Here is a 24,238-nt window from a genome sequence, read left to right as displayed (position 1 = left end):
GTGGAATGAGTGCATGTTTAGTTTTCAGAGCAATATTTCCCCAGACAACCTATAAAAATGAGCTTTTAGACACAGTGGTAAAACCCCTTTTTAAAAAAAATTCTCCAAGAGGACACACGTGAGAGAGATTTGTGGGCTCAAGTAGAACAGCTAAAAAGCAAAAGCTAACAGCAGAAACATGGCAAATTCAATAACAATGCCTTTAATTTAACTTTGCCAACACAGATGAGTCGTAGTTTAACTTATCTTTCAACTAAACGTTGTGCAGAAAAGGTTTAAAGTAACTTATGGTTGACGTTTATAAAAAATTATGCAAGTCAAAGAGAAAAGTTCACTTACTGAATATGGATGCATGACATAAAATAATTTAAAATTTGTTGCTGTATTTCAAATCTCTGCATAAGCATTTACCCATACTGTTTTAGAATTATTGTAAAATGTGGGTTTTATAACAGAAAAAATGTAAACAGAGGTTTGAAAGAGGTCACAAACTTACAATGTGCATAAACAGCCCAGAAGTTAACCCCTTTTACTGTGTGTGCAGGAAACTATGCACTGCTCTGGTTTTGTGTGTAAATGAATAAAAGAAAACAGGTTGTGCACAGCTAGAGAAGTTTACCATTGTGATTTAAGTCAAATCTATGTATCATGTGCAGGACAGCTTTGGTGCCACATACATTTAGACTGAACTAATTGTTGTCTTGCTAAGTCTTTGTTGTTTGGTGATCACTAAACAATACCCCTTCCCATTAGTTCCTCATTCAAATTTTTGTTCCAACTTTAATTATTTTTCATGTTAATTAAAAGATATAAACTGTATTATAAATGATAGCAGCCTATGAATGTGCTGAAGAGAGGACGTAGCAGTGTAATGAAAAGATACACAGAGGTAACTCACCACAGAAGTAAATGGATATCATCTGTATACAATCCAGTGGTTTCAGTTTACAAAATGCCTGAGTGGGTTTCCAGGAACATGACCTAAAGTAACAACACAGCAGAGCTGAGCACGGTATGAGGTTCCTGCCTGTCTCAGCAGCACAGCTGCCCTTTAAAATTAGGCTTCAAACTGATGTGATGAGGCACAAAAAATAATTATTTTATGGCTTTTCAGGATTCATATTTATACAAGAGTACAATACATACAACACTCAATAGCTAAATTATTAACACTTTGCCTGCCAGAGTATTGTTTTGAAATTACCAGTGACTCATAAATGACTAATAATTCAAGACCTCAGAGTTAGATCTTTAATGCTATCGCATCATGTGAAAACAATGATTGCTTGAATATGTTGTCACTGGCAGTGATGGTGTTAAGTTAAAATCAGTGTAATACACTGAAATAAATCCTGTAGCTTGTAGTTTGATATTGGTGCTGATTCAGCTGTAGGATTTTGAGTGTTTAGTTACAAGGACTGTTATGACATCTTGCTTGTTTCTGACAAAAAAAAAAGTCAGTTTTGCCTTTCTCAAAGGGAGGTAAGGTTATCAGAAATGATGATTTTAGTCTAATTATAAATTCCTATGAAGTCAGGGTCTTCGGGTGTTCAGTGAACATGTGGTTCCTTCTTTTTTTCTTTTTTTAAATTGTTCTCTAAAGTCTTGGCAATCAGGGAACAACACTAACACCTGTTAGGTTTGGAGCGATGTTTGGGGTCAACACAAATAGATCCTTCAGTCACAAATAATCTGATTACTGTATTATGATTCATTGGTGACATGTTTAGATTGTATTTAACCCTTTCACGCATAGTGGTCACTACAGTGGACAGCTATTCAAAAGCTCTTGTATTTGTGCCAGTGTTGATGGTATACTTGCACATAAACCACTACATTGGACACTCATGTGTCACTCCATACACATCAGTTTTCCACCTAAGTGGACATGTAAAAAACTCTTTGAAAAGTACATGTTTAAAAAAATGAAGTTCAAAAATCTTTTTTTAATGCCTAAAGATCAATAAAAATACTTAAGAAAAAAATCCTGAATGAGGTTGTCATAATTCATGCATGAAAGGGTTAAGGACAATTTTTTAAAGAGAAATTTAACTGTACACTGTGCCAATCAAATATCACATTAGTAGAAAAATACTCGAAACCTTGGCTTTAGTTCAAGTTTGTTTAAGACTGCTGCAGCTTTTTTCTCATACTGTTTCCTGATTCTTACCGTTCCTGAGTTTGTTCCAAGTCCATTCTCACTCGCAGCTTTCTTTTATAAACCTGATTAATCTGTTCCATGCTCCTTGTGCATTCAAGAAATTATAATTCAGAGTCAACTCACACTGAAACTTCAGTCCAGCTTGCAGACTGCAGGCATTTACCTCATAGTTCTCATTTTATTTAAGGTAGCATTTCTCAACATACTTGCAAGGCTGTTACTATACATTGCTTCACAGTCACACTGCATTTGTAACGATGGCCTACCACACCACAGACAGATCTTTGGCTTACTGTCCCTTCTCGTTGTCCACACTGTAATAAGAGAATTCATCTCCCAATGTGCCTGAACAGCAGGCAGTCCAAAAATATTCGCTGACAGGCTGCGAATTCACAACATTGTGCAGGGGGAAAACCAGCAGGAGACATTTTAATGACATGAGATTCTCGATATAAAGCCATGTGGATCTGACAGATACAGAATGTGGCTGAGGCTGACTGCCTTCCTGGTAGTGCTACACTGTAGCGGTTAGGATGTTCTGTGTGGTCGTATCAAGGCCAGCCATATAGAAAACTGCTGCACTAATCAGAATACATGTGTTCTAGTGCTGAGATAAAGATAAAGATCAAATCTGATGCAATGCATTGCAGCTGACATCGGCCTAGTTTGTCAAAGCGTAGGAAAGATTGCCAACCATGATACTGATTTCCATTTGAGTATAAGGGGGAAGTTTTGTCATATGAGTTATGTAAAGTGAAACATCATGGTAAATTGCCTGTGGCCTGTGGTCACAATTTAATCCACCATTTTCCAACTAGACTAACTTGTTTTGCTCCTTAATGTAGACTGAGATTGAAAAATAACCTACTCTTCACAGTTTGACCCAAAGCAATTGTTCATTTGTTTAAACACAATCCTAAAGTGAACCTGAAACATGTAACTACTGTACTGAAACCTAAATTATGACCAGTAATTGTATTGTTTTTATAATTTGTTACACAATGAAAGGATTAAGAGATAACAATATTTAGAATTTACATAAACAGCAAGCTGGGGGATAGCCATGTCTGTTTCACCACAACCCACCGGATAACCAAACAATCAGCCAACCAGTCGTACAACCCAACCCAAAGGACACCCTGTCTGAATGTTAACATCTAATCGAAAGGCCATTTTCAGTTATAATCACCAAAAACAGATATCACCACTTTCCTATTCACTGGCAAACTCAAGACCTGTCAGTACATGTGCCTTCTTGACCAGGGGGACCTTGCAGTGTGTGTGTGTTACCAATGATGTTCTTGGTGACTGTGGTCTCAGCTGCTTCAGATCATTAACAGGTTTCTCCTGTGTAGTTTTTGGCTGATGCACCACCTTTCTCGTGATCATTCTCACCCCATGAGGATCTTTTATACAATGGGAGTAGCTGAGCAAAGTTACAGCAGTGGATCAAATAATTACTTCCTCCATTTGTAAACTGTATGGTGGTCCGGTTTTTTAATCGTTTTTTTAATATATGGTAAAAACATACATTTTCGGAAGGAGCTCAGAGTAGAGCCACTGCTCCTCCACATCAAAAGGAGCCAGTTGAGGTGGTTCGGGCATCTGACAAGGATGCCTCCTGGGCGCCTCCTGGGTGCCTCCTGGGTGAGGTTTTCTGGGCATGTCCCACTGGGAGGAGGCCCCGGGGCAGACCCAGGACACGCTGAAGAGATTATATCTCTCGGCTGGCCTGGGAACACCTTGGTTTCCCCCGATAAGCTGGAGAAGGTGGCTGGGAGAGGGAGGTCTGGGCTTCTCTGCTTGGGCTGCTGCCCCCGTGACCCGGCCCCGGATAAGCGGAAGAAAATGGATGGATGGATGGAACATACATTTTTCTATATTAAGTTTTTTAACAGACTAAATGTCAATATACGTAAATACGTTTTGATGTGTGTCAGTCAGAATTCTTATTTTCTTTGTTCCCTAACTGCCAAGGCTTTGGAGAACAATCTAATGAAAAAAAAAAAAAGATATCATCTGAAAGTTAGGAATTAGGGTTATAGTGATCACTGAAGAGCAGAACTTTGAGGATTAGGAAGGCTAATGTAAACCAAACAATTGGAGAAGGAATATGACAGTGTCCTTCATGTCGTCTTATGAGAGTGGACTTTGGGGTTACAGGTTGTCAAGCAATTTGGTCCCTGTACAACCTGTGCAAGAGCATTGCCACAATACTCCATTGAGCTGGACTCCACCAAGGGTTCCCTTTACCAGAGACTCTGTTCATAAAGGTCAAGATTTTTACTTCAGTGTCACAAAAATCATCCACTGAACAAATCAGTGGGTCAACAAGTCATCCAACCAAACAACCAAACAGCGAATTCATCATAGACGTGGGATGGAAAAAAATATGAGAGGATGGGAGAGGGATCAAATGAGGACCATATGAATGACATTCCAACTTGTCTTGATTCTGGGTGTGTTGCTTGTTGTTGCTGGTGGTTTGGGAAGTCTGAGAGCCTCCGCAGATTTAGGTTTTGTTGACAATGTGTTTGTCTGACTCATCCCTGTCATTACTACATTACACATCCGACTCAGCGACTGATTGACTGACTGACAGAAAGGACACAATCAAACACATCTTCTACAGAATAGTATCAAAAGAGTAGCCCATTTTGATAGCGTCTTTATATCACTGATTCTCTGCGTTGATTTAATCAAGGGATCTAAGTTGCACTAATCCTCATGAGGATTAGAGTGTTAGTCAGTGTTATTTATGACTGCCCAGGTGTCATGACATCTTAATGGAAGCTAACTGAACCATCTGAGACATTTTATCCTGGGATTATTCTTGAGAATTGCAGCACCATGACTGGGATGGGGAGTCCCTTTGTGTATGCATGTGTGTGTGAGTTATTAAGTGTAGTTACATGGGTGCACGTATCTGTGTGCGTCTGGCCATGCCTTCATTGTCTGTGTGTATTAGTGTAAGTTTAACCACAGTCTTTCCTGTTTTTAACTGTACTGACATTCCCTCTTCCTCTGGGTGTATTCTGAAGTGCAATGCTCAAATCTGTGGGATAACCAGCCATTAGAATACTGAGTACTGCAGGGTTTTAGTCAGAGCAATGGGAATTTGTGGGCCTACAATAAAAACTGAAAAGAAAACATTGCATTAGGTAAAACTTCAATGATACCCATAAGGGAAGTTAGGAGAAGGAAAATAAGTAGTCTGGGGCACATTTAGAAACTCTTAGGGGCTGGGGGAGCATTTGAGAAACTATGAACATTCTTTTACAGTCAACTTTAAACTTATATTTATTTTAATTTGAAATAATCTATGTCACATTGTTTTTTCCTGGTCAATGCAAACTAACCAAAAGTTCTTTCTAACAGAACAGATGCACAAACAATCATTGCTTGGACACATTTCAAAACCGTCCCCGACATTTGTGCAAAATACCCCAATAGCCTCTTCTCATCTACTTTTGCATTTATCTGTAGTTTATTGGAAGTTCTTTGTGGTTATGTTGCATTCTAGCATGTATGTCTTGTGATTTTGCATCTGGTTATGGTCATTTAACCTTTTTTTTTTATTTTGTGTTTTGGTTTTGTGTGTGTGTCTTTAGGGTTGTTTTGAGCGGCTTTGTAATTCTCATTTTGCATTTCTTTTGGTCCATTGGGTTCCAATGGTAAACTTGCTGTAAAACTGACACAGTGACTGAGGACAGTCCTCTGACTCTTTTGAGTAAGTTTCATATCTATGCTTGTGGCATGCTAGCACTACAAAATGTAACTATTACAGCCAAACGAAACCAACACGGCAGATCATATCAGCAACTGTTTCATGTCTTAAGGACAAACTCATAATAAGCACAACCCAAGAGGCAGCCAACAAGACTGCGTACGCTGTAAACCTGAAGAAGTTAGCAGAACTTAAAGGCAACCAATTGCCTTAAGTTTTTTAAGTTCATGAACTTAAAAGTTGAAGGTTATCAGAACTCCAATATTTTGATTACATTCAAAATGTACCTTTTGACTAAAATAAAAGTAAAACATTTAATAATTAAATTCAAAAATATTTAGTAACCGGAACTTAAAGTTTTCATCTATGTCTCCCATGGGAATAAGTTGACATAACTTAAAAAGAATGACTACAACAGAGTCACTTTTTTTCAGTTTAGCAAAACTCAATATTCATTTTTCACAACTGTTTGTAAAGATCTGGGCACTGAAAACTCAAAAACATTCACACAAAATGTAGAAAAATTAAAGCAACCGACTGCCTCAATGGCTTTTAGGACTGCTAAATTTAAATCTTAAGTACACTTCTTCAGTACAGTATTTTGTTGACTTCCACCAATAACACATTGCACTGTTAACAGACATGACTATATCTCAATAGCAGATTGATAAACTCTTTAAACTCTAAAATTCTAAAATCTACATATACCACTGTTATGGTTCTGTTATGTTTCAATACGTGCTTGGTTAACATTCATTTTCAAAACAATGACTATAAGAAATTTCTTGTAGTCCAGTTATTGCAACAAAAACATGAAATGAAACAACAACAAAAAACAAAACAAGACATTGTGCACTGATACAGTGATTCACACTCTTGAGTCTCTAAGTTGGGGAACAATTTACCAGCTTCCAGACTACTTTACTCAGTGTTATTCAGTCCCTTGGTAATAATTGTGGTAGCAGATGTAGTGCACAGATCACTCCAAACATTACCAAGAATTTCATCAGCATTTCTGGGAGACCTCCACAAAGTCAGTTTGAATGAGTTTACAGGCTGGTAATGAAAAAACTTTCAACATGATTTTAGTAATCATGGATTACTAAAACCAGGGTTGCTGCATCATCTCAGATCTGGCTTAACAGACTCCTCCTGAATGAATAAGAGAGAGTGATTACAAACGAATCCACTAATTCTACACCTACATTCATCATCATAATCATCTTTATCAGAAAAATCGCTTATATTAGCTGTGACCCAGAAGATTCTGCAAATTCTCATATATGTCTCTAAGTATCCTCCAGCAACTTTTAAGGTGTAGGAGTATTTTTGTAGTTGTTTTGAAAACAACTACATATGGGTAGGTAAAAACATCTGATTTGTAATCTAGACATCAATAATTTATGAGGTCACTGAACCAAAGTGACAAATAGAGAAGCGAGGCTGAGATGGTTTGGATATGTGCACAGGAGGGATAGTGGATGTGGTGGACGAAAGATGTTGAGGATTGAGCTGTAAGGCAGGAGAAAAGAAAGAGGAAACCAAAAAGTAAAACCAAGTGGGCTAATGCTAGAATTCAAAATCTCAGCGTGAGGTTCATAACAAGTCTTTTTCCATTGTGAAAGTTTTCAATTTCAGCCCAAACGTTTGCTGACATACCCGTTTTGGGAGCCTTCTATACAAATAAAGTCAGTCTCAGTCAGTCAGCTAACTTAGTAAAATGGCTACATTAGCTAATAAGCTGTTAGCTTTTTAACTGTTAGCGAATGGTACCACTGAATGAGATTGCTTTGCTCACTAAAATAGTTTGGAAAAAAGAGAAATCTAAAGAAAAGTAGAATACTTACTGAAATAAACAATGCTGTTAATGGTCAGTGGTGATGAATGCACAGTCACCTTATGGCAGTTGTTTCTGGGCTTTCAATTAGTCTTTAATCCCCCATCCACGTTTTAAAATCAAATAACCACAAAGAGTGGGTGAACCACCATATTTGACAGGAAATTGAGTCTTTATTAAAAGAAAATAAAATGTGAAAAAATTTAAAAAGCTAAATAAAAAAGTCAGTTGACTGTTTTTAAAGCTTGCAGTTGATGCAGATTTTTTAAATGCCCCAATAAATTAATTGCAGTAAATTCATTATTTTTTAGTCTAATTGTTTTTTATATGTTTAAAATGTTTATGTAATGTTTCAAAAATAAATAAAAGCAACCAAAAACAAAGCAAAAAACAAACAAAACCTGTGAGCAACTGATAAAGGACAAGGACATTTTAATTTTACTCTTTCTCAGAATTTAAATCAAGCCGTTATCTCCGACTAAAGACTAATATCTTTTATGTTTGGGGTCAAATTAACCCCAGGAATCAAAACCTGTCAAAGATGTCTGCCATATCATTTAAATAAATTAGTAAAATTTTATTATTTTTAAGTAGTAGGTACTTAATATGCAAAATAGTTGAAGTTGATAAAAAATAATAAATTGAACAAACTCAAATAGCTTAAGTTCTTCTAACATTTTCTTCTATTTAAGTACCTTTGAGCTTGGGGTGGCTTTGAGCATGGGTAGAGCAGGTCACCTACTAACCGGAAGGTTACACTCTTCTCTTACACTCGGATCAGTTCAGGTTGTCGAGCTAGGTTGCAATGGTTACCTGCCTGCCCTGCTGAACAGCTTGACTGTTTGGTGGTTTAAGCTTGCAATATATTTATTTATTATTTGATTTATTCAGTTTATGTCTTTATAGACATTTTATAACTCCTTTAGGTCATTGTATATTGAATTTCATCTTAAAGAAATTTGTTGTGATTGCTTGGGATTCTTGGCCTGTAGGGACATCTAGATCTTCAAAGATGCTTTGTGTTTGTTTGTAGCTTTGAATTTGAATTTCTACAAGATCACTTTAGTGCAGTTAGGTTTCTTATCTTATAGCTCATTGTTTTGGTTGTCAACAACAAATATGTGAGCATTTTCATCTCCAAAGGGTAACATAATCAAAAATATTTGAGAGCCCCTGACCGAAAGCAAATTATAATATGGTTAGGGACTTAAGTTCTATATCAGTTCCTCTTAATCTACTTACAATAGTAATGTATTGGTGTATTTTATTAGTTCATTTTAACAATGGAATGGTTAGTATAAAAGTACTTAAAATTTTCCCAAAAGCTTCCATAAATCAGAGCTCAGATTGAGACATATTTGTTTTGGTTTCACCACCAATGGTCAGCTGCTGGCTCAAGGTTTTTCAGACTCAGTTTGCTTGGTGGCTTTCCTACTGTGCCAGCAGTAAAGCAACTGAGTACTGGGTATTTCTTAACACAATGATGAGTTTGTTTATGACAAGCAATATAATAATAGGCCTTTTTCAGTGCTTGGAGTTGATTAATGTTAGCTTCAAACTACGGCTCATATGGAAACTCATTATTTTGACTGACCCCTCCGGCCACAGATGTGCATATTCTGGGCACAGTTACACACTCTCTGACACCTGGAAGCTGCCCAGTATAACCACAGTCTGGTCTACTTGTCAGCTGGAAGTTGAGTTCCTTGCTAAGGAGGACCTAAGTAGTAGTAACTTGCACCTTTCAGTCAGCATGTTGCTAGATATTTCTGGGCACAAACAGTATTGTGCAAAAGTTTGAGCTGCCCCTCAATCCTTTTCCTGCTAGAATCGTTGGAAATGGTCTCAGTGATTTTTAGAAAAATGTAAACCATTCATGGGAATACAGTATGTAAGTCAAAAACAGAGTTTGTGCAATTCTAGGGAGGTTGAAAGTCAATATTTTTCATTAGCACCTTTATTCCTTGACACAGCCTAAACGCCTAAACTCTCTCAGACAAGCTCACTTGTAATTTATTTAAACAGTCTTCATGAATAGTTCTCCAGGCTTCTTAAAGGACATTCCAAAGCTCTTCTTTGGGTGCAAAAAATATTTTTTACGCTTAGATGGGACCATATTGTCATGGTCCTCTATTTTTGCCCTGGTGTGCTGTCTTCACTCCTCGCACCAAGGTGGCGACTGGTTTCCGGTCTCTGTCTGATCTCCACATCCACGCTACTCTCACCTGCTGCTAATCTCCTCTGATTGTTCCAGCCAGTACTTAGGACCCTGGTGGAGGACTGAACCTCGCTGGATTGTTATACTTACCTCTGTTAGTGTAGCAAATTTCCTTGTGTTTCCTGTTTCTCTCCTAACAGCTGTCTCCATCTCCCTGTACAGATCTACCTGGGTCCTTGCCTGTTTCCCTTGGACTTGACCTGGATGAGCGTGAGTGAGAGTGAGTCACTGCATGGGATCGGATTGAGTGTGTTTGTGTCACGCCGGTACAAAGAGGAGTGTGAGTGTGTTATCCCCTGCCCTGGACCCCTTTTTTGGAACCCCTGGAGCCCTCATCCCTTGATCACTGTATATATATACATAACTCACGTGGTGTTGTAAATAAATGCCCCTTTGATTGCATAGCTCTGAGTCCTGCCTAATCCAATGTGACACATACACTGTATGGTTGAGAAGGTGCACTAAGTTGTCATGTAGTGCTAGCGAGTGCTAGGCATTAAACAATTTAGATAATAGAATTTAACTCATCATAACTGAAGCACAAAATTCTTTGGCAGTCTGTACCACACAGTAAGTCATGCTTTGTCAGATAGTCCATTAAAAATGCTCTGAAAGGCATTACAAGCACAAACATAGCAGAAAAGAGGCTCAGCCGTAAGTGGCCTTTTGAGAAACTGCAGTTTAACTTTGCACTTCAGCGTTGGCTTCATTGTATTAGCGCACAGAAAAGGTTTGGTATATTTACTGCAGTGTTGTGCCACGCATGTCTCTCCATTCATTTTTGCAGTGTAGATGCAAGAGTGCTTTAGTGCTTTTTCTTGGCTTACTTACTGACTGCATTGCAATTGTTCCATGCTCCAGTGGGAAGAGCAGAAATACTGCTCATCGTGGCACTCTGGACTGAGCCATTACTGAAGTTATCATGTTGTGAATCTGTGCACATGCAGAGTAAAAGTATGAATTGTATTAAATTTGTGTTTGGGGGAAAAAATCTTTCTAAGTTTGGTTTTTGATTAAATTTAACATGTAATCCTTTACTTGCAGTTTTGATGTCGCCATAGGTCTGTTGGAAGCTCTCTCCCCTTTCGTTTAGTTAGGACCTTCAAAATGACTGCCAAATAGTGAAACCAAAATGGCTCCCATCTTGCATGACCTGCTTCTTGAAGGACCTTAGCTGTATAACACATTTCCCTTATTCTCAGCTTGTTAAGGCATTAATAAGGCATTCGTTTTGGGGGTTCAAATTTTAGATTTGCTCTCCATGGTTCTGAAAAATTGTCAAAAACGGTTATTAACAAGGTCACTGGAGTCTCAGTTATAGCCAAAGTGGGATTACCTTTGAGAGTCTCCATAGAAAATTACAAAATTTAGCATTTGGTACAGGGGAGAAAAGAAAGAAGGATAGAGAGGACTCATGGACTTCATCTCTTTGTTCTGACATTGTACTTGGACCAGCTGACCCATTACAATGCCCTTTAGACCTTTTGACTTTTTAATTTATTATGGGGTTTCCTTTAATTGAAGACCCCTCAAAGGTCTGCTGACCTACACACTTTCACAGAGACATAGACAGTCTGGCACACACAGACACACATACTTTGCCGACAGCTTAAGCAGGAGATGACAGGCCTGGTTACAGTAATAACCCTTCCAGCTATCTCACGCCCATGCGTCTGCAGTATAGCCTGTAAATCTCACTCTGTTATTGTTTTAATAACACTAATGTTAGCATTAGCCAAGCGGTAAAAACGTCAGACATCAAAAGCCTGAAACATCTGAGCTATATTGGGGTGAAGACAAAGGGCGAGGGCCCAGCTTGTGAAAATAGCAGACTGTGCTGATTCAGCAAAGGAGTGTGTGTGTGTGTGTGTGTGTGTGTGTGTGTGTGTGTGTGTGTGTGTGTGTGTGTGTGTGTGTGTGTGTGTGTGTGTGTGTGTGTGCGTGAAGCAGGAAGGGCAGTAGTAGGCACAAATTTGTATACTGATAGTGCAATTGTGTAAGTGCGTGGATATTTCAGTGCATGTAAGATAGCCAAGCGACCTGCACAGAACAAAGCCCTGCAGCTGCTCGGTAAAAACGGACTTCTCAGAGCTCCATTTCCTCCAAACCACAAAGCCTCATAAAACTAAGCAGCCATACTTAGCTAATGGCATTAACTTCAGTACCGATGCCTCTGGTGCTGCTTATTGGGGGAAAACACCCTGATATATTTTCCAGCACATGACTTTGTTTTTCTGAATCAACAGCTCCACCTCTTCTCTGAACCATGGGGAAATAATAACTCTGAAATCACGTCTGATGGAGATCCATCGTAAAACAGCAGAAGATGGAAATAAAATCCACTTTGTGTTTGCTGGAGCTCATCTGCGACACACTGTCATGGAATATGTGAAAACCTGTTGGCAGCAGGGGTGTGGCTAGGGTCTGGGCTGGCACCACCACTGTCTGAAATTTGATTTGAACCCAAGAGCCTCTGCAAAATTTTATTCACATGGGAACACATGGGGTCTGGATCCCCTTTCTGGGAAAAACAGCGTTGTCATCTTCAGGGCATCATTGTAAATGTAACTATATAATGACAAATACTAAAACATTATGTCTGCATGCTCATATAACTAATGCAAGACGCTAGAAAATACATTTCTTAAGCTGTTAAGTTGAAATATGGACTCCCCCTTTGACTCACAGTGATGTCTAAGACATAGTTTTTTGGGTTTTTTGTTTTTGTTTTTTTTGTACAGCTGTACATGTACAATAAAACACATGTACAGCTGGACAGCCTTGCATTTTGTTAGTGCTATCACTCTGTGGTTGAACCTAGTTTTGCCATATTACTACATGGCAACCTAATGTGACTTTATGGAGGCAGGAGGCCTCACATCTATGAAAATCCTTGTGATCTGATTAATTTTCAACACCCAGCCCCCATCCTGACTGGTTCTTGGCCCAGTGCCTCCCATTTAAAAAATTCTATAAACACCCCTGTTCTCCACGTGTACCAAAAATGACCTATTTTATGAACCTCTGAGTGCAGCAGGCGAGACTTCTTTGTCAGCGTACATATATGGGTGTATGTGTGTGTGCGCGCGCACGCGTGTGTGTGTATGTGTGTGTGGATGTGTGCTCAGGGTGGGGGTCCAGTGAATGCCAGGCTATCCATAATGTTTACTGACACAACACATTTTAATGGTTTTAGCTAAGAGCCAAGAATTGAGAAATCAAGTCACATCAAAAGGGTGGCACACAGCGGAAGTCCATTGTTTACACTTATGGCTTCAGCTAAATCTGAGTAGTCCTATGGCACAGCTGAATTACTTTGTTGTTGCAAAACTCTGTACAAGTATTGTTTATTTGTATAAAACAGCTTTCTAAAAAAAAAGCATTCCCATTTTTGCCTTTAAGATGTATTATTGTTCTGTGAACTTTCATTAAGGGAAATTCTATATTATACTTTCCGCAGTCAGAAATGAAATATGGCAATGCCAATCAAGTCAAAACTAATTAGCTCCTCACCCACCTCAGCCAAGTATTTTTATTCCACCCCCAGATTTCATTTCAGACCCTCAGTAAGTAGTGTTTGAACAATGAGCTGAGAGTCGTGTGAGGTCCCAGCATGCAGAACAAACGTGTGAACCCCAGTCATTCTCTGGCCATATGCTGGTGAACACCCAAGATCACACAATAGAGGAATTGTTTGGCTTTGGGTCTAACATTAAAAGTTTTTCTTTCTCTTGCGTGCCGTAGGGCTTCATGGGAGACCCATTACAACGATGATCAAAACGACTCCATATTACAGTGAAGTAATGATACTCTGGCCATCACTCCCATCCCATACAGGCTGTTTCTTGTTTATTTTGCAGGTCGTTTCGAGCCAGGTCTCCAAATATCTGCTGTGAGTTAGCAGTAGTGGGCGGTTTCTGGTGGGCCACTGTGACCGGGTGTGCAGAGGTAAAGGAACAACGTGACATCATTCTTTGGCAACAGCAGTGTTGAATTTTCCAAAGATTTTGGAGATTATCAAATTTCACATTGCAATCATATCACAGTCAGGGTGGCCTGTTTATCACCTTACAGCTTGAGGCAGCTAATCCTGTGAAGTTCAGCCACCCCAAACAACAGCCTGGATCAGGTCTTTTCCAATACACTTGAAACAATTGTAAAAAAGTAGGGTTTTTTTATTAAAACATACACAAACATAAATAAAAAAAACACTGAATAGAAAAATCTAGCAGATGAAAACAGATGAAGGTCTTACAGGTGTGCTACAATCTTGTAGAAGAAACAATGTAATCATATTGCTTTTGGCTAGGCAAGTACACACAGAATTGTCAAAAATCGAGATACATAAATATAGAATTTAAAAGGAAGCCCCTGTGTTTTAATAACAAAAAGCGTGCCTACTATTTCCTCTAAGTGCTGCTTAATGAATGTCATACAGACATAAAATATAAATGATTTTACAGCCGAAAGGTCACTTTAACAGTGGCCCGTCTCTGTACTTTTCTAGCTAATAAATAAATATTTAGTGCATATTCCCATTTACCTCACTGAAGAGCCAAATGAAAAAAAAAAAAAAAAAAAAAAAAAAAAAAAGTTAAGTTAAAGATGAACCAAACTCAACTTGGTTCGTCTAGTGAAAGAAGAGACAGGAGTCTATTCCTGTCATTCATGGTCAGACAGTCCTGCTATCTGCTTCACTTGCTGATCGTCATAAATGAAACAAACATGTCATTTATGACATTGTCATGTTGTAACCTTCAAATGACCACTTGGGGCGGAAAGATGGATAATAAATGTTTTTTGGAGCAACAACCCCATGGCTTCTCGCCTTTACACAAAGTCAAACTCATATTAAACCTAAATTTTAATTGTGACTTTTGGGTGAAATTACCTATTACTGTCACTATCCACTAAAGTTGCTAAACTGCAAGGATGCTTCACTGCCTGCCTTGATCCGACTTCCAAAGACTTTCAAGAAAACACTTATACCAAGGCCTTATTTTTATCCTGTGATAATCTGCTAAGTACAAGTAGATGCTCTATCAACTCCAACTCTCTCTTTGGACATTTTTCTCCAACAATCAGCACTGATAAATCCTTTCTTGCTGCACCTCCTGCCAACAAACTTACTTCCTTAGTTGCTCCCTTGCGAATTGTTTAATTAGTGCATAAACACATGTCAATCCTTAAGTCTAAATGTTGTAATCTGAACTGAATGTATTTAAATTTCCCAACACAAACCACAAAAAAGTCCAATAAAACTCAAGTGCTATTTTGGGTGAAGTAGAGAGTGCTAGTTCTGCTTTTTGGGAAAGGAAAAACAGAAAGTGGAAAGACAAGTTTGTTTTTTGAAAGGTGTTTACCTTTTGCATATGTTTTTCCTCATAATAAGAGTCCAAAAAGGCTATCTGATGAAAAACAATGTGACACAAAAAACAAAACACACATGTACAATTTAAAAAAACAAAACAAAAACAAAAATTCTTTTGACAAATTAACATCACTAACAGTGGTTCTTTGGCATATCAAATGTTCAGTAGCATGTTCGCTCCCCATGTATTTAAGTTTCAGTTACCCAACTTTATGGCCCCAAAATACGTCCCTTCTCCTGCCAGGTCCAGCATGAAGGCGTTGGACACATTGACAAACAAGGCATCTCCGACATCCAGCTGGACCCCTCGTCCCTGCTGGGCACAGTACATATTAAAGCTTGTGTCGTTCCACCGCATAGTGCTGCCCGTCTTGCTTAATACCACAGCCTTGCTGTTGTGTTTGATGCTCTCATGGCACATGTACTGGAAGAGCTGGGTGTTTTTAACATCCACTGGGGGGTTGTCCTCTGAAATTGGCCCTTGCCCTTTGAAATTGTAATAGCGAAAGCAAGTTTTGGCGTAAACGTAGTAGAAACCGGCTTCCCTCACCAGCAGTTTCCCCTTCTGGTAACCCATGTTGTGGAGGTGCGCATGTGTATCATCCCATTCAATGGTGATGGCCGTCAGCTCCCTCTCTGTGTGATGACAAAGAACAACAGAAAAACTGGATGAATTACTTCACCTTTAAAGAACTTTTGTTGTTTATCAAGAAAATCCTTTCTATATTTGCAGTAATCTAGTTTAACTAACCTAGTTTCAAACTAAAGGTTCAGTAAATCAGGTCACAACATTAAAACTTAACCTCTCTATTGTAAAACTTATATTCGTTGTAACTCTGTTAAGCATTAACATTATAGCACCATCAAGAGACTCAACACTTAAAACAGGAAGTCATCTTTGTATCCCAATGCAACGTAATTTCTAAAGGACATTTAATGCTGTACTACTGAACAAGGGTAAAAAGTTATGAATTCAACCATAGCTGTAGCTATTTTTGTACAACTAAGATTTACACAGTTTACAATGAGTAGAAAGTAAAACATAATGGAAAAGTATGAGCAAGTCTCGCCACTCATGGGGCATTTTGGTAACAGCTTCAGAGAGTTATTTGAGAAGCCTCTGATGAGGCAGAGGACAAGTATATGTCTTAAAGTAGCAAGCTAATGTTTCATTTGTTGAGCACTTTGGTTAATGTTTAAAAACAAATCATTTCATTTGGCGATTTTTTTTTAAACTGGATGATGCATACAATATGAAATCATATATATAATAGTTATATCAAAACATATGGGGCAAATAACATATTTCGTTTACATTTTATTTATTATAAATGTGAAACTGTAAAAAAAAAAAAAAAAAAAAAAGACATTTAGATTAAGACTCACTCTTTGGGAACTCCGGATGCGTTCTGATTGGTAGATGGGCTGAAGCCATGCCATCTTTATTCTTGCATCGTCTGTTTTTCTTTGGATCTTTCAGCGCATTCAGCATTGGCTCTGTCTGCACCTCCTGCAGAAAAAGTGGAAAAGCTGACATAACAAACTAACAGATTTACAGATCAAACATGAAAGTGTTCCTGAGCTTATCATTGTGAGGTTTTGAACTTAGCGACCTCTCAGATAATCAGTCACAATTAACTTGCACCAGCATGGTTAGAACTAAGCAGGGCCTATTACATGATGCTATCAGTATACAGCCTCTCAGTCAATCTTCGGTCTGAAGCGAGCGATGTGAGCTGAGCCAGCTTTCTTGTGATTGGCTGCCTCTTGTAAACAGAAAGTTAAAGGTGGGTGAGGATGAGTGCTTGTGATAACCGTATTAAGTGCATCCACTCTTGATGACATCATACAAAGCTAAGAGTAGAAAAAGATGACTGAAACAGAGCAGTCTGGAGCCTGACCTTTTGGCTAAGAGAGACTATTTGTACATACAATGACCTCACTATATGAAACTTTAGCCAAGTTTACTATAAACACTGACCACTGGAACAGTACACAGTATATATATATATGACATATAATAAAGATACGATTATAGGCCCACTATAAAGCTGTAATATTTTAAAAAAGATTTTGACATTTTTTTACCCACAGCTTTATTCTGCTGTCTGTTTGAATAACTGCTTCTTTCCATGGAGCTGAGCACGTGTGTATACATGAAGATGTGTGTGACCTCCTGGTGAGTGTAAACTTTCAGAAAGATTGTTCTTCTCAGGGATTTGGCAGCAATAGTGTCTGGACTGTATTCAGTCGCTGACTGCTGATTCTATTCAAGGCCGCGATGACGCCGCCATCCACTGTCTGAAACGGGCTGTCCTCAGGCAAGACAGAGCATATACAGTCAAGGAAAACATGGTTTCCAAGCAAGTAAACAGTTGCAAAGGAGCTGCCAACTCTCCTACACATCTGGCATGAAATTAAAATATCAGGTGTGAGTGTTGTTTTCTGACTGCTCTTACTCAAGAGATCCCAGGGATAAGGTGGAATATATATATATATATATATATATATACATATATATAATATATATATATATATATACATATATATTATATATGTATGTATGTATGTATGTATGTATAGATAGATAGATAGATAGATAGATAGATAGATATACATAGATATATATAGTATTAGTGTGTAGTGTTATGCCACTATCACTTGTTTTTAAATTGAGTATTTATTCACATGCTCTGTGTAACAGATAGGGCTTTGCCGCAAAACACTGGGGTGAAGATTATTAAACTTTTTTAAGCAGTTTTCTCTGATTGGAAGAATGCAGGTATAATGGCAGCATTATCTCACCTCAACTCTGAGCCAAGATTAAAAAAACAATAAAAAATCTAATGAAAAGGAGAGTGTTGAAAGTTTTAAACATACCAGTTGTGAAACCACACATGAGCACAGTTGCACATTCCAAATAAACTCCAGTACAAAGCCGGTCTGGCAACGTCACACCTTTACCACTCTAATATTACTCTTAAGTATTTATTCATAGCCCAAGTCTAGACAAATTTGCACAGATCTCAAGCTAAGATTAGCAGTCTCTGTCCCCCAAAAACAATTTGCTGCACAAACATGTTTATAGTACAGCGCCCTGGAATGAGACAGGGGTAAACAAGGCCTTGCCAAGGCTACAAAGTAATTGTGAATGCTCTCCCAGTTGGCCCTACATTGTGGGATCTATCTTGATTTGTGGTGAGACCAAGTCATACCTCTTTAACCATAGTGAAGAGATTATTTAAACAAAGTTAACAGCAGCTTGGCAGCTACCTGAGCGACACAGGGACCTAGAAGTAAAGTGTGCAGGATGGCAGCCACTCTGCACCAGGCTAAGCTGCTACACGATGAAGACATGTGCTTAGAAAATATTCATGCAGCTACGGCTGACTGGATTGCACATGCTTGGTCCTGCAACACCACAGTGAATGCAGGCTTCAGTTCAGCCTTTTAACAACACACCACATCCATCCTTCCCCATGTCTATTATGTTGATGAGTGGTTTCTGTGATGCTACACTAGAACAAAAGTCCTCTCACTCAGAACTTGGCCACCAAAGCAGATTGTCTCTTTGTATTTCGTACTGCATCTGACTCCTAACACAGATCTCTAAACATTCAGATCATGAGCTGTGTCTGATTCATGGCACTGTGTTCTCACCACTCCCCAGATCTTACTGACCACAGGCCCAGCCCCAGTGCAGGCCAAGCCTGAACATCCTGTCTCACATCAAAGAAGCTGGAAAAATGAGCTGATAGCTGTCCAGCTGAGGCCTGAGAGCACCTTCTATAGTCTGCTGGGATCACCAACAGTCTCGGTGCTGACCCCGACACAACACAGCACTGGCCATGAGGACCTGTCATCCTGACACCTCATAAAAACTCCCAGCATGTCTTCCTGTGCTACATGGGAAACAGCCGCAGGGCTGACACAATGAACTCCTCAGTACAAGACAGGCTGGGTGGTTTGTGCAAGCACTCCGCCAGGGATACCAAACACAAATACATAATTTCAAAGGAAATTAAAACATTATGGGAACCCAGTGTTATTTTACTTCCTGAACTGTTTTTTTGCTATTGCTCTACTTTAAAAAAAAATGGGCGGCAACTTCTATAGAGGGATTAGAAAATATGACTTCAGCGATTAAGAATTTCCATTTTACAACTCCCTCGTGCTTCTCCCGATCATCGAACAAACACTCTGCGACCACTGACGCCAATGGGTGACTCAGTAATGGCCAATGCTGTAAACTACATTCTACATCGAAGATTAATCAAACTTGTGGGGGGAAAAAACCCCAAGAAGCTATTCAATGCTATATCAAAGGCAGAGAGGTGTTTTTCCTGCTGTGGTCTGACCTCTCTCCAGCCTGTGTGACCACCTAGGGTTTTTGTGCTTGCTTTACAGAAGCTGTGGTGTGCACTGAAAAACATACCCATGGGAAAATCATAACTCCTGTCACTGCAGAAATTGCACATGATTATCCTGTTTTCCAAGTGCTTTAGGCTCTTCTCTGTTAAAAAAAAAATACATGTACTTCCCCCTTTGCAGTGACAAAAGGAAATACCTTGCAACCGTTGGCGTATTCTTATAGCAGATTACTTTTAGCCTCTGTGGCATTATCTCTAATTAGCAGCAGTGTAACTACTTCTTTCTTAAGCTTTACTTTAGTGACAATTTCAGAGTTGATTGGAGGAAATCAAAATCTACAGATGATCAAGTCTGATTAACTAAGTGCATGTGTGCGTGTAGCATGTGTATAATGTTGCAGCAGGAGGGACGTGTGAAAATGCACAATATCTGAGTGGAATGTGTCAGAGTTCATGTTGCCTGGGGTCACCCAGGGGTCAGACTCACCTCCATGGGCCGATGTGGAGTTGTGGACAAATCTACCTGGAGAAAGAAACAAAAGTGGTTATAGAGATTTTTTTTTTTTTTTTAATGCAGTGATAACGTCATATTCAATGAGCCCAATCTGTCTCAAGAATGATTCTCTGACAGGTCAAGATAGGAGAAATATCTCATCTTACAGGCTGTCCTGTAAGATGAGATTAAGACTCACACATACAGTACACATCAGTGTGTGTGTGTGTTTGTGCGTGTCTGCGAGAGTACAAGAGAGTGGGAGGCTATTTTCCGCATGTCATTCTGCATTCCACCACAACAGGGAAAAAAAAAAAGTCTGTTTTGTAATTTGAGCTTTGGCTCTCAGTTGCTGCTGTTCTGTTATCTGTGTGTTATTTAAATAACAACCAATAGTCTCCCATGCACGCAAACACACTTTAACCTTCACATTCCAATCAGCTTTTTAAAATTAAAAATAGTCTCTTCAGCACATTCCTATCTCTGCATGACACTGTGCCGATCCCAGGTCTCCTCACCATCTCCAGGAAGTTTTACAGGTGTTGTGGTCAGATGATGGCCCAGCACCATACTGATGACTCACACAGACTTCTGCTATATGCATCTGTCATCGGAAAAAAGCCCTGACCGACCACAGGGCCTCTTGTGCTGCTGGGTACTTAAGACAGCCTTCCCCTCTTGTCACCTTCTCAGACAATCCCACACACTTTTATTGTACAGCTATGGAATTAAATCCATATCTGTATAATAAAAACCCTGCCTTTCTTTAGTGTTCCTTTATTGACAAGCCAACAAAAATTAATCAGGGGTGTCTCTAGAGAATGGAGGCATAGGGTGGCACTGGCCCCCTCTGGAAATATGATTGGCTCTCAAACTACCACTTTCAGTATTTTCATGCTATGCTACTTTATACTCCACTATATCCCTGAGGTACCACCTTGTTTATTTTAAAACTTTAGTTACTTACTACTTTTACTTTCCTCACCTCATTTGTAACCGGTCTTGGCAGATGGCTGCCCCTCCCTGATCCTGGTTCAGCAGGATGTTTCTTCCTGTTAAAAGGGAGTTTTTCCTTCCCACTGTCCTCCAGTGCTTGCTCATAGGGGATCATCTGATTGTTAGGATTTTCTCTGTATTACTTTAGGGTTTTTACCTTAGAATATAAAGTGCCTTAAGGCGACTGTTGTAATTTCACGCTATATAATTAAAACTGAACTGAATTATTATCTTATACAATTTCTCCAATAAATGTACAAATACATGTAGCTGTGTTGTTAGAGCTAAAGCTATCCAACAGTGCTAGTATTTTAAATCATTTCCAGCTGCAGCATTAAAATTATATAGACTTTGATGAACTGTATGATTTTGCATAATTAGTACCTGCCATAATTTTTGTACCATTACTTTTATAGGATTACGATTTTATGAGCCCTGTAAAACGCCCCCGAAATTCACACATAAACAGGGGGAAGAGATGGGGGAAAAGGAGAAAGGAGGAAGAGAGATGCTCGCCAGGTGAACTTAGTGCATCCTGACAGAGCAGAGATGCGGTCTGCCCTCTCGGCTTGTTCAAACACGACGATTATTCAACTATAAAACCGCCATCAAGTAGAAAAAACAATTATTATTATCATTATTATTATTATTATTATTATTATTTCACATCATCGCAGACACGCAACCTACAAGATGGCACACACGCGTCTTCAAGGAATATGAGCGATCCCAGATCATATGTCACTGCGCTGTCACACATGGAAGCACGTCGGAACATCCACAGGGTCCTGCTTGAACTTTGCCATACTCCCCTGCCTCCACTGCGTCTCTGCTTATCCTCAAACGTTTACAGCTAATGTCACATACAGATTACAAATACAGCTCGCGGACGGCATGTAAACACGCTGCACGAAGAACTTCAGCGGCAGCAGCGGCAGCCTCAAGTGAAAACATCTGTATTTTGCAAACAAGACATCGTGCGAGACTGACATTTGGATTCGCAGCCGAGCCTCAGTTGCTCAGATGTTATCGTTTCAAAAACAGGTAATCTTCGTGGAAAGGAAAAAAAAAAACTTTAAGGGGGGTTCGTGAGATGCTATCAGCGAGTCAGGGTGTTTCTGCAGCGAGGCAGCAGTTTAACTGCGTGCCGCCGAGGCGCAGCACCTTCAAAGGAACACCAAAGTGCACCAAAGCTTTGCGCGGAGAACAGCACAAGTGGCTCGATCTGAAAGCTGCTTCCCCCCCCCCCCCCCCCCCCCCCCCCCCTCTTTATCTTCACAGGTTGCTTTACATCTAGAGCTAGAAAAGTTATCTGACATTTTATGGCATTGTAAAGTTGCGCAAACATCCCTGGACCCGGTCCTACCTCGCTCACGGCCAGGAATTGTTGACAGTCTTTTAGAAGTAAATATTTACACACAAACCCCAAGTTTGAGTGAAGCTACACACACAATGAAAGCAGTATAGGAGCGAGCTATGCAGTAGATCACACTACGCTGTTGCTCTGAGATTCTTACCTCTTGGAGATAACCTGTCAGGTGTAATAAGATCGCCACGCTGGAGGCCACCTGAAGCAATCCCATAACAGCGAGGGTCCCGAATAGGAGCGGCCGGTAAGTGGGTTCCGAACTCTGCACCGGGTGGAAGCGGTGCTGCTGCCCCACCTCGATGTCGACGGTGTTCCGCAGGTAGCCTCTGTACTCGCTGTGGGTAGCTGCCATGCTGCGCGCTTTGTGTGTGTGCCGTTCAGCCCCGGGGCCAGGTCCCAGACTCAATGCAAGGAAGGAAACCGAGTTTGCAAGAGTCCCTATAATCAGCAGTGGGTGGGCTGAGAGAGCGCGTTTGCGTCTGCAGCCAATCAGAGGGATCCTCCGGTAGCCCGGAGAGAAACAGACTCGAGCAGGACTGTCAACCGGATCGACCTGAGCGCATGACAGGTAAAGCGAGCCCTTTATGTCTGGCCCTTTGTGGAGACGCGTTAACGTGTGATCCTCCCCTTCCCGTCTACACCCCGTGAAGATGAATTAGGCGCACAGCAGGGATGCAAAGAGGGTGGGTTTAAAAAAAAAAGAAAAAAATCCAACCCATCAGTGATCAGTGGGCACTCCTGTTTTGTTTTTTAAAGAAAACCGAGAAAAAGATCAAATAAAATACAAACCTATTCATTCATTCATTCATTCATTCATTCATTCATTCATTCATTTTTGACATAAATACTAAAAAAGGGGGGGGGGGGGGCTTTGCTTAGAAAAAAAAAACTTGTCTGAGCGATTTTAAAAGTATTCAGATATGATCTTCCTCGTTTTTACACCGCTGTGTTTCCACGTGTACTGGTTTACACAGTCACCTAAAAAGTGAAAGCTCTCTGGGTTGATCTCGAGAGGAGCCAAAGGTTCCCTGGGGGTAGCGACAGGAAATGCAACCGGCATAAAAATCTGTCCAAAACAAAACAGGCAAAGCTGCCTGCTGTGCCGACGCCTTCGGAATAAAAGGGAGAACCCGAGAGTAGCTTTTAATGCAGAGTCTATTCTGGCCTACTGGATATATAAGATGTTTCCTTATCCAGTAGAGGGAGGCTTCAAGGTCTCACATCCACTTATGGAAGTTGCATAATGGGTCCGGACTGAGGGGCAAAAAGTTCTTGAACTTAAACAGTTAACTAAGCTCCAGCACCTCAGTGAAGTCAAACATATACAAGACACATTCTGCTTTGAGATAGTGAGCCTTTGTGTGTCAGATCTCATTAGCTCAACAGATTCAGTGGTGCTTTTTGGTCCTGTTCAGCCATCATCATGTCTTTCAGAGAGGGAGTTCTGATGAACAGTCGTGCAAATTACTGGCTGAATGAAGTATAACATTCTGTGAATCCTGTGCTTCATTGCTGCCGCCACATTACTATTGGGCAACCATGTCCTCGGACGCATGTATATGGAGGCTGGAGGTCTGACCACTGCTAAAACGATTAGAACTTTCTGAATTATCAGCATATTTTTAAAGAGATTCAGTTTGGTGTTTTATTTCTATTAGCAGTTTCTGATTTCCCATGGTTACCTAAATGATTTTTT

The 24,238-nt window shown here is 39.8% G+C and overlaps 1 protein-coding gene across 1 annotated transcript; it reads right to left on the bottom strand.

Annotated features, from left to right (window-relative positions):
• Nucleotides 1-14,118: 14,118 nt before the first annotated feature.
• Nucleotides 14,119-23,094, bottom strand: tnfsf11 (TNF superfamily member 11). Its single transcript, XM_063498868.1, has 4 exons — nt 22,691-23,094; nt 20,172-20,207; nt 16,701-16,824; nt 14,119-15,950 (listed from the first exon to the last, which is right to left on the bottom strand). Exons 1-4 carry the CDS (start codon nt 22,892-22,894, stop codon nt 15,511-15,513), a joined length of 804 nt encoding a protein of 267 aa, XP_063354938.1. The 5' UTR covers nt 22,895-23,094; the 3' UTR covers nt 14,119-15,510.
• Between the last annotated feature and the right edge of the window lie 1,144 nt (nt 23,095-24,238).

This window comes from Pelmatolapia mariae, linkage group LG16_19 (assembly GCF_036321145.2).
Source record: "Pelmatolapia mariae isolate MD_Pm_ZW linkage group LG16_19, Pm_UMD_F_2, whole genome shotgun sequence".
Taxonomy (NCBI): Eukaryota; Metazoa; Chordata; class Actinopteri; order Cichliformes; family Cichlidae; genus Pelmatolapia; species Pelmatolapia mariae.
Note: the sequence above shows the minus strand (reverse complement) of the source record. Positions and strands in the feature narration are given on the sequence as shown.